Source organism: Psittacula echo (assembly GCF_963264785.1).
Source record: "Psittacula echo genome assembly, chromosome: 2".
In the NCBI taxonomy this organism is placed as follows: Eukaryota; Metazoa; Chordata; class Aves; order Psittaciformes; family Psittacidae; genus Psittacula; species Psittacula echo.
In genome coordinates, this window is record NC_137737.1 from 75,315,923 (window position 1) to 75,327,895 (window position 11,973).

An 11,973-nucleotide genomic window follows, 5' to 3' on the forward strand; every position below is an offset into this window, starting at 1 on the left:
CGTGGGGGTAGAGAAGAATATATCTTAAAGATGAACTAGGAAAAAATAAAACAAAACAACAACAACAACAAAACAAAAACCTCCTTGGCCTAATATCCAGAAATGTTTTTAGTGGGATAGAGTTGAATAAAACATCAGGCTTCTTCAGCAAGTAACAGCTTCTGACTACTCCCTGATGGATGCGCTTGAAAGCAAATGCTCATTCTTTGCTTACTGACAAAGGTGACCCTTTGATATTCTGAGCACTTGATGCTGACAATCAAATCCTGAAATATGTGTATGAATTTTATATGCTATATAAGAGTGTGTGTGGCAGGCAGGAAAGGAGGGGATGGAGAAGAGAGGATACAGACAAACAAATGATCACCCATATTCAGTTTTAACAGAATATGTAAGTTAAGTTAAGAATATTTAACAGAATTAGTAAGACTTAACAAGAAGGAAATTAATCTATATCCACAGGTTTGCTTGAGTCTTTAATTTATTTGGAAGCCTGGATCATATAGTTCTACAGGTCAGAAGCTGGAGAAAGGAGAATATCTCCATGTTGTCATGTCCACAATTTTGTTTCTAAACAAAATTTGTGTTGTGTAAACATACAATTAAGTATTTGTATGAGGCAGCAGCTACTATCTAAAAAACTGCACTTAAATCTCAACAGGACCCTCTTGAGGAAGGCTGCATACCTAACAATATATTTATGGGAAACCTTAGCCAAGGCTGCCGCCTTCTTTCAAATGGTATTCCTCAAAGTGCCTGAGTCAGGATGTGAAGGGATAGCTCACATGACTTGAATGCTGCAACAGAAGGATGTAGGCCCTTTAGAAAGGCCAGTCCAGAAACACAAGGAGGTGGATCAGCAAAAGATCAGCTCAGGTAGACAGAACTTAGCTTTGAAAGAGCTGACAAATCAGTCAAGCTTGTGGATGAGGACAGACCAACATAAGACATCAAAGTAGGCATCTGCTACAGATTGCTTGCTCAAAGAGATGAAGTACATGAAGCCTTCTTGAGACAGATGGAGGAAACCCTCAGATTGCAGGTCATAGTATTTGTGGGAGACTTCAATCATACTGATTTTTTGCTGGAAGGGCAATATGTCTGTGTGCAAGCAACCCAGGTTTCTGCAGAATGTCATGACAATTTCTTGACCCGGCTGATTGATGCATTATGTTGGACCCATTACTCACAAATAAAGAAGAACTGCTCAGGGACAGGAAAGTGCAATTTGCCCACAGGCTGTAAAGATTCTTAAGCCTAGCAGAAAATTCTGGTGAAGCATTATCCACAACAGACAAACCCCAATTAATTAGGAGCCTTTTAAGTAAACTGGAGGAAGTCAGTTCTGTAGGACAACATTGGATGCATCTAAGGATTGTGATGAAATGTTTTCCTTCTATAATGCCTGAAAAATGATAGTCATTGGATAAGGAAAGTCACACCTATTCTAAAGATGGGCAAGAAGAAGGATCTGGGAACTAGACACTGGCAAGCTATACCTCAGTTCCAGGGAAAGTTATAAAGCAAATCTACTTGGAAGCTCAATCCAGATACATAAAGAAAAAAAAACTAACATTGAACAACCAACATGGATTTAGTAGTAGAAATTCATGCTTAACTAATCTGACTGCCTGCTGACACTGGTGAAAATGTAGAGAGCAGTGGATATTGTATTACTTTCGCAAGACCTTTAAAATAGTCTCTCATAGTAACCTGACAGACAAATCAGTGAGATATCGATTGGAAAAATGTCCAGTAAGGTGGGTGGAAATTTGGCTGAATAGTTAAGCTCAGAGGATTGTGACCTGTGGTATGAAGCCTCACTGGTGGCTGATTACTAATGATGTTCCTCAGGGTTGATACTGGGGATCAGTGCTGCTTAGTGTCTTTATTAATGATTCAACTGACAGAATGCATCCTCAGAAGTTTGGCAAATCATAACAAATAGAGGTTGCTTGGGTGAAGTGCTCTCAATATTGAACAGGTAGAACTGCTATATGGAGGGACCTCAACAGCCTGGAGAAATGGGCTAATGGAAACCTCATGAAGTTCAGCATGTAAAGTCATGCATCTATGCTGGAATAATCCCTTGCAACAGTACAGGCTGGATAGAAAATAGTTTTGCAGTGAAGTATCTGAACATACCAGTAGACAAGAAATTGAACCTGAATCAGCAGTGCATCCTTGCTTGGAAGAAGGCCAACATTTTTGTTTTAGCAAAACTGTAGCTTGTTGGTTGAGGGAATTGATCATCTTCCATTCAGAGTTTGAGAGAATAAAACTGGAGTACTGCATCTAGTTTTGCCCCTCCTCTGTACCAGAAAGCCATTAACATACGGCAGTGAGTTTACAGAAGGGTCACTGAGAGGCTGAGGGGAGGCTGGAACATGATGTAAAAGGAGAGAAGAGGGAAAGGGTCTTGTTTAGAATCAAAAAGAGAAGGCTTATTGTTCTTTATACTTACCTAATGGGAGGGTGCATAGAAAAGGCAGAGCTAGAGAAGGTAATGATAGGATGAGAGGCAATAGGCACAAGTTGAAATGAGGGAAATTCCAATTAAATATTAGGAGGAAAAAAGAAAAGAAAGGACAGATGGTTAAGCACTGAGAAGTGACCAGAGTTGTGAAATCCACATCCTTGGACATACACAAAGCTTGATCAGACACTGCCCTGAGCAGCCTGTTCTAATTGGACCTACTTTAGGATGAGGTTAGACCAAGTAGCCTCTAGGGGTTTCTTACAGCCTTAAATATTCTGTGATTCTATCTGGCAGCAATGATATTCAGTCCTAGGTTTCAGTAATTCAAGATCCAACATTGCCTCCTAGAAATGTGGGTTCATTTTGGCTGGAGAGCCTGTAATTCTTTTGGTGAGAATACTTGTGTCTGTGCTCTCACAACTATATCATACATTGTATTCATGAAAGAAAAGAATCCTCTCTGAAGCAGACAAAATTGGTGGAATCCCATCAGTCTAAACAACCCTAAAACCGGCATTTTTTGCTAAAATATTTTCTGTAGGTAAAATAATAGATATTTGCATGAGATGGGTTTATTAGGTGAGTGCAATATATCCTGCCAGGCTCTGTTACTTGGAAGTAACACGAGGCTCAAGCTTACATCAGTTTAAGATTACCTTGAATATACATGCAAGAGTTTTCCTCTACAGGGCACTAACTCTTTGCCCACAACCCCCTTGGCATTTGTTATTCCCTATGTGTACAGGACATTTTGTGAGGAATTTTAGCAACTGTGAGCAGCATTAATTCTGCTTTAAGCAACTGGCCTGAAAAGTGTAAAACCACAGAAAGAGCATGGTGTGGAAAGAAACTATGAATGCTCTGACACCTCAGTTTGGACGCCCTTTAGATCAGTGCCTGATCAACTTGATTGCAAGAGCTGCTATGTAAGAGAAAGCTGCTATGTCACAGAGTCAGAGGTGCACTTGTGCTGTTTGGTTCTGTCTTTAAGAGAGAATTTAACCTTTCATTAATAATAACATGATGCTAAACACAGAAGTTATACAATAATGGTTTAACTTGATATAGCTTTCCAACATGAAGATATAGTATGGGCAAAGCTGACAAACATGCTAAAGATGATCATTATATAAGCCTGTATGGGAAAGTAAAGCCATCTTTGTTCCAACAGATATCTAATGGTGAAATACTGCTCAATGTTTCTCAAAGAGACAAAGTAAGAAATAGTGCCAGATAGACAACATTCCTATACAGACAGCTCCTTCCAGCTAAGCTGTTTCGGAGCCTCGCTCTGTAGGAACTGGCATATGCAAGAAGGGGATAGAATGACTGCAGTGTTCATTGAATGATATGTCTCCAAAATAAACAACTCTGAAAACAGTGGGAATGATAGCTCTAGCATAAATATTTGTTGACTTGTTTTTTCCTTTCTCTTTTAATGTATGTTTTTAACTCCTAGCTCACTCTGTGGTTTTATTTCTTAACCAGCTTTGTTGTTGTGTTTGGGTGTTTTTTTTGTTTATTTTATTTATTTATTTTTGTTTGTTTGGTTGGTTTTTTTGCCATTTTTTTTCTTTAATGTGAAATTAGAAGAGAGAAAAAGGATTCGTATTTTTCCTTTCTGCTTTCCTTCCAGAGGGTGATTCTTCCCTTTCTTTCATCTGCCGCCTCAGACTTTCATGATAACTACAAGCTTCACTGAATCCTGAAGTACTTGAAAGTGCATGCTGAGGTTTGTTTCACCCCATTAATGGTGAAAGCAAGCCACAGTCTGCATTAGCGCATATAGATCAACTGTAGGTATTCACATCACAACACATTTTCAGTTTGTGTTTTGAAATGTTACACTCACTGGCCACAGCTCTCAATCTGCTGCTGCCCCACTGTGAACCTATGCTCACCAGTGATGGAAATGGCAGCGAAAGAAAAGAGTCATAGACAATGGGAGTTCCATTTAATAAAGAGATTTCTCTAAGCTTTATGGTTTAATATTTTTGGTGAGCCAACTGTAAACAATAAATGGTGGAGTAACAATGGTTCTTTGTCTTGAGCCCGACAGAGGGATATTCTTTTTTTTTAGCTGTCGCTAGCCTGCAAGTTCTATATTCATGATGTTGCAGCTTTATAGTGAGGACTTCACCGTGCTATACAAACCAGAAAGAAAATGGCAATCACAGCTCCAAAGACCAGTGATCTAAACATCCCAAAGTAAAGCATGAACTTTACCTGCAGTATCTCCTTAGGAAGAAAGATTAATGTGTTCACCTGTTTTTCTATAGCTAGAAGCCTAGAAGCAAGCAATTCAGGAAGACACGTGGATTGCTAACAAGAGGATTGCTAACAGGACAATCTGTGAGAAGATGTAGCCCAAAATGTAAGCACTGGTACAAGCTTACAAGGATCATTGGCATTAAAAAAAACCCCATATATTTAGTTCTGGGCACAAAAATGAAAAATAAGAATTAACAGAAATATTATCTTGAGGGTCCCAGGATTTGCTTGTTTCTCAAGGTAGAATGCAAAGAAGCTGAGGAGGTTATGTACCATTACACTGTAAGTGCCATAATGTAGGAAACGTGGTATGTTTGAAACAGATGGTTGTAAGGCTCTTATATTGTGTAATATATTTGGATACAAGGATGATGCCAAGTAGATTCATAATTACGATGATCGTAAACATTAACCATGCTATATTTCCTGCCTTTTCATTTTCTGAATAACATTCTTGCCCATCCCACCCATTTCTCATATCTCCTTTCTTAGCCCTCATATGACACTTTAAAAACTGCAAGCTGTTTCTGGACTGTCATCCTGGCCCTCTAACCTCTCAACCGTCCCTCATTTCAGTTATCTCTATTCCACAGAGACCAACTGACTATACAGAGAACTTCTATCAGAGCCAGTAAATCTTTCAAAGAGGAATAGAAGACAAGTGTGTGTATGTGTGTGCAATTCAATATAGGAATGAAGGGCGCTTGGGAAAGTCAAGTGGTGGAACATAAAATATAACTGATGGACAATGAATAAAGGAAGTGCAAATACACCCCAGCACTTGTTCTATCTTTTAAGAGAATGACAAGTGTTCAGCCTATTGAAGCGGGAGGCAGGTGACCTAATAATTTAAATGGGGAAGAAAAGGAAGGGGTAAGAACTTTGATTTTTTATTTTTTAATTTTTTTTTTCTTTTAATCTCAGTTTAGAAATTTCTGACTTTTAGCTGTGCATAAGGTCATTCAACCTCTCTGTTCATCAGTTTCCTCATGTGTAAAAGGCTGGTCTTAATGCTTCTTTTACCACAGAGATAAACATATTGCAATTAACTAATATTGGTACACATAAAGGACTCTGCAACTTTCTTGTCAGAACAAGGGCAGGAATGCCATAAAATGGCCAAAAAAGTTCTATGCCTTGCTGAGATACAAGGTCCTCTGCAGAGAGTGGTGCAGACAGCTGTTAGTTCTCCCTGAGGACCACAGCACCCTTACACAGATGGTGTGCTGGAGGGAGCCTAAATCTGGAAAATTGCAAAACTTTAGTCGGCCTCCTTCTGCATGGTAAAGGGTGTGGGAGTCCTCTGAGAGGCACAGCATAGAATTAGATTTCATGTGCATGCTTAGCTGTGGAAGAAGGCTGTTGAGGGCTTGCCAAGGACAGGGGTCCAGCCTAGTGCCTTGTGCATACTGTAGGCAGAGCTGCAACCCCCAGCTGCCCTCAGATTGACTGAGGCAACCTAGGGATGACTGATAGCTGTCTTTAGTTTAACTGTGAGTCACTTCAAGCCCAGGAATTGCTCAGGACTGGGAGGTCATTCAGAGACTTAAAGCCTGTCTCTTGGGCTGCCATTTCTCCTGGAAGCATACTGCAGAATCTAGCCCTAGAGAAAGGATATTCTGAGTGTCAAAGCAAATTGAAAACTGTTTTGAGTAGACTTCCTGAATAAGTGGAAGTCACAAGTGTAACTTTTAATATTAGGCCTCAGAGATAACAAACACTGTGTTTGGAATAGGAAACTAAAGGCATTAGGTGTATATCATAGTGCAAGTTACAAGGTAAAGAAAACAAATACTGAGCAAGCATTTGCCAGTAGAACTACATAAAGGATGTTAAAAGTGCAGATGGGTAGAAGCATTTTAGTTTGACTCTTCCCATCTTAGTTTTTTGCAGGGAACAAAAGTTTTGATGAGGTTAGAATGCTATTATACTGAAGATCTGAGAGAAACTGAAGGTTTCTCTTGCTAGTAGTGATGTCATTCAATTAAGGTATGATACCTCTTGTTTAAATCCCCCCTTGTGTGTTCTCACAGTCAGATATTTGTGTCTCAGTATGTGACTTAATCCCATTGCTTGCAATGGTTTGGAGAGAGTCTACCTTTTGTTTGATTTGCTTCTGGAGAAATACACTGCATGGATCAGTTCTACTTGCCTTCAGAATAGTTATAGCCAGGAAGTAAAATTTGGCAAAAGAAAGAAAACCAGTACTGAAACTATATTGCGATACCAGTTAGTTCAACCTCTCCTCCTCCAAAGCAGGATCAACAGTACCTTAAACTATTCCTGACAGAGAGGAATTTATCTTTCCCCGTGGTTCTTTAAGCACCAGACAAAAGGATTCTGATTTTGCCTACAGCAATGTAGTATCCTTTCTGTTTTGCCAAGCCACACAGCAGCGGTGTTTTGACTTTATCTTCCTTGAAAAATGGAGTTGTCAGCAGAGGATGATTATTTATTATAGGTTATACAGGTAATAACATCAGATAGCTTCCAGGCTAGCATACTGCTTGAACTATACGAACATCAATAAGACTGCAAAAATGAAAAGTATGTCTGGAAGTTTCCTTTTAGTGCCAGATAGACCGAGTATGACAAAACTGTTCCATGGTTGTGCCTGTTGTTATCAGGAAAGCAAGTTGCTCCTTTCCACTGCAGTCTGCCAGAAGCTGTTTCTGGGTTAATAAGTAAGATTTAAGACTTGTTCAGATTTTCCTTTAGTCTAAAAGAAAGCAGCATTCTATCCCTTTGCATAACAATGATTTGTAAGTTTGTGCTCACTCACAAGACCATTCAATGACAGATGCCAATACATTGATTTTATGTAGCTAATGGGACAGCATGCAAAGACATAAAGTGCATACAAATAACTATACTTTCAATATAATCCTGGAGTAGGGCAGATTTTTTTACTCTTTTGCCCAGGAATATCTGAAGACTAGGGAACGCAGCATCCATTTCTATGTACAGCTGCACTACCCCTTCATCATTTACCTGGGATTTAGAGATGCATTCACTCCAGCCCTTTAAAATTGGAGTAAGCAGCCCCAGGCATAACTAGAACTCTTTTAAAACCCAAATCAAATGTTGCAAATTTTGGTTAGAGTAGTAGTGCTAGGCACTTCTCCAATGCTCATGCAATATTTTATTTTATTTTGGGACTGAGTCCCTACCAAGTGCCATAGTTCTTGAACCAGAAGAAAAGATATCTTCAGGTTAAAATGTCACTGTGCCCATCAATCACACTTCAATGAATAGCTGTAGTTCACAAGTTATTCAGCAGTGCAATGAATAATTCCAGTCTAGAACTTTTCTAAGAGTTCCTTATATTATTATGTCTGAGACTAACCAAGACAAGTTGTGAGTTTCTATCTTTCTAAAAGGTCTTATTTCATGAATATAGAGGGACGAAATTCAGAAATACAAGAACTGTATAATAAAATGGTGAATCTGGTTTCAGAGCCAAAGCATACAATTACCCTGTACTGACAAAAGCTTCTTTCTGGCAGCCGCATATTCTTGTCCAGTGTGATACAGCAGCATACTTTACTGACAGTAAAGTGTGTAGCATACAAAACTGAGGAGCACTTTTTAACAGCTGACAGTACACATGGGTACGAAACACAGGGCTACTTTGTTTCACATGTGCCTAGACAATTATCTCCTAATGGATGGAAAGTATTTGATGTCATTGGTCATAGAGTATATGGGGTACGGAGCACAGTAGTACTCTGGTCCATGATTCAGGTGGTGCTTCAGTATTGTCTTCACTACTGCCTTAAGAAATATTTTCAGAGAGATTACCTTTTTTATTATCTCAAACCTGAAAGCATTTTCTTCCACTTTTCTTCCCCTTCTCTCTAAAATTATCATGATACAAAAGTGTGGTTTTCAGTATAACAGTTACAGGATTCTACAACTGTAATTTAGGCAGTTTATAGAAATAACGCTATTAAAATCCTTCATAACAGACTTCTTACATCTCAGATTTTGATGTCTGAATTAAAGATGTTTACAAATGAAAAGACAAAAGTAAAACTAGCCTGAGTAAAAGATTTTTCTTCTTGTAGTATACATGGAATTTTTTTTTTTTTTAATGTAATTATGGTGTTAATTCCCACAAGCTTTAGCCAGTAAGCACAAACGAAACCCCAGAAGATCCAGGTCTGACTGCTTATACAGTAAGACATAAACACAATTCCCCTTTACAAACCTATATTGCTATTGTTTTAAAACATTTTACTGTTCACATTTCTTTATAATATAACTGAATATTCTTACCATTTTCCGTTCATATTCAAGGTTAACATTTAGTCCTCTGAGAAAAAATATGCTTCAGAAACATGTTCATTATCCTCATTTGCCCACACCAATCAAGTTTAATTGCTCAGTTAAATTGCCTGGTTACCTCAATTTGGAGACATTCAGCTGTTTCTATCCTTTATACTCACACCAATACTCAACTTTCTCTAACAATAAATGGCTGCTCTTCCATGCCTTTTGGCTAATTGTTCAATTAGAAGGGTGTGAGCAGTTCTGGCATTTGCAAGACGTGTGAAAGGCCACTTGTGAACACCCCAGGAAAACAGAATCAATGACATTTATACATTAAGCATTGCTTCTGTGCTTTATGATAGGAAGTGTATTGAAGTACACTAGGTAGAAGAACAACCTTTAAAAATAACATCCACATTATTTTTCCTATCAATGCCTCCAATTCAAATTTTCTTGGTTTTCTGTTTCAACTACACTGTTTTAACTGTCTCTCAGTAAATTCATCCTGCAGAAATATTTGCTCCCCCATCACTCGCGCTGAAGGCAATAGCTTCTACTCTAACTTTCAGCAGAGAGAATGAGGGACTTGGGGCTGAGCAGGCTTAATGTCAAAATTCACAGTGAACTTGACAGGCTGTAGGACCTACCTCAGTACCACATGCTTTATCTTGGAGCAAGAGATTACCATTACACTGAACGCCCCCATCCCCCACCTCTTTAGCAGACTGTGAAACAGGAGAGCATGTAGAGGACTGCTGTCTTCCAATTTGCTTTCTTCCCACCCTCACCCCCCTCACTCCATATTTCTTACCTGTTGGTTTTGGTTTTTCTTTTTCCTTCACTCATCTTCTGTTTTCATATGTGCTCTCTTTAGGTAACATTTTTCTCCCAACTCCTATCTTCTACTCCCCTTTGATATCGCTTTTCCTTCCTCTATCTTGATTCTTCTTTGTAAAGTTTCTTCTCTTTCCACCTCTGTTTTTTTGGTTCTTCCTTCTTACTCTTCCTTCCCCCCTGCTTCTTTACCCTCTTGTCTTACTTCTCTATTTCTCCTCTCTGAGGATTTTCTGCCTTTGGCTTTTTCCTGTAGATTAGGTTCAATTGTATCTTTCATGAATGCTGATTATTCTGGTCAGAGCTTTATGAGTATTACACTAGATGAATAACTCCTCATTTGAATTGTGCCTTGCAGCCATTTAGCAGGAAAGGAATGTCACACCCAACTTTGACTGACAGCTGATTGGCAGGCAAGAAAAGCAGCCACCATCTCTCATGGGATTGCTCAGAAGCTTGGAGAGGGAGATAAAATGTCAAAACAACTGTGATCTATGGCCTTTGCTAAAAGGCTTGAGAGATCAAACTAGATCAGACACAATCCCCTTTTAGTTTGGAAAACGAAGCTTTATTGTTTCTGCTTTGAATGTCACCATCAATAGCATGATTTCTACATTCTGCAAGGGGGACTCCTATAGACCGTGGCACCTTGGGCAGTGTAGACTCTCCATAGACTTACCACAGATGCATTAGCTCTTCAATTCACATAAAGGTTGTTACCTACATGGGGGTCTGCTGCTCAGGGAGGTGAATATTCTCATAGTTAAGCTGTGCCTTTTTTTTTTCATTATTGTTTTTACAGACCGTTTTCTAACTGTCAGCATGCTTTGAGCTTAGAAATCTTCAGATGCCTTTTGCTTCTTAGTGTGTAAGCACAGGGAGCTTCAGCCCTTTGTAATAGCATGGCTTGTGGTATTAAGGTCATGTTAGAGAGTCCACAAAACCTCATCAGAAAATGGCTGCAAGCATTGTTGTGTGCTTAATAAAAATGGGAAATGGTGGGAAATAAAAAGGGAGATGGTTGCCTTTTGCTGAGTAGAATCCTCACCAAAATATGTGTATTGTGAATCCTAAATATTTTGGACCAAAAAGTTTTCTGTTTTTTATACTTTGACTTTAGCAAAATTAATGAGCATGAGGGAAGATGCTTATTACAGTTTAAAGCTAAAAATCTAGCCTAGACAACTCTGTAATTAAGCTGCATTATTTCCAGCCAAAAATAAAAAGGAAAATCTTTAACATAATTAGGCATGATTTGCCATGGGATTTACTGGTTAAATGAGGAACTTCCTGTCTCTGATTACAATTTGAAGCTGAAGTGTAGTAACCAGTGCTTCTAAAAACAAAATACAGAATGCATATGTAAGAATCTTACCTTGCCAACATATTGGTAGTCTGTTCCTGTGTATTCCTCCAATAAAAAGAATTGATTCCACATCCAGCTTCTTTTGGAGCGATGGAGGTCTTGCCTGCTGTTTCCAGACAACACCAAAACTTTTCCCTTTTCTGGAAAGCCAGTAGTCCTTTGGGATAATGTAGTTAAGAAAGTTTGGTGGGGCTGACCGGCCCAAAACAGCAGCCAGAAGCAATGGTAAGTTCTCATCATGGCAACAGAAGAAGGTCTAAATAATGGGGTTTTGTCTTGTCCTCAGATTAACTTACTTTACTGCACTGAATCCAATCTCATGCCGTCTTCCTTCTTTAAATAGTCTTTGTAGTCTCAAAGAATATCTGAAAAGAAAAATAACAACTTTTTTGAGCATTTTCAAAGGTACTTAACATTCAGCACTACAGCAAATAAGTAAAAAGAAGTAGAATAGTAACAGTGATTGTTGAAAAGCTGAGCAGTTTCTGGTTCAAAATGTTGCAAGCACTACTTCAAATAATTTGAGTGAATTTATACTGAGTAGGAAGAAGGAGTCACGATGTTTGTGTTTTTTTTTTTTTTGTTGGGTTGTGAGTTTTTTCTCTTTATTTAATTCTATTCATCAACTAAAGCAAACCAGGCATTTATCTTTTTGCTGCCTGAACTTTGGGATATAACTGATTAGTTTCTGATTGGTAATCTCAATGAGGTTACCTCCTTATGTGAAAGAAAGGCTAGCAAGCCTGCTCAC

The 11,973-nt window shown here is 38.7% G+C and overlaps 1 protein-coding gene across 1 annotated transcript in view; it reads right to left on the reverse strand.

Annotated features, from left to right (window-relative positions):
* The window catches only part of LOC308217351 (cadherin-6), a 46,666-nt gene extending 34,966 nt beyond the window's left edge, over positions 1-11,700 (reverse strand). The window contains exon 1 of the mRNA XM_080610363.1: positions 11,232-11,700. Within this exon, the coding sequence (XP_080466489.1) occupies positions 11,232-11,462 (231 nt within the window). The 5' untranslated portion in view covers positions 11,463-11,700. The remainder of the gene's footprint in view (positions 1-11,231) is intronic.
* Between the last annotated feature and the right edge of the window lie 273 nt (positions 11,701-11,973).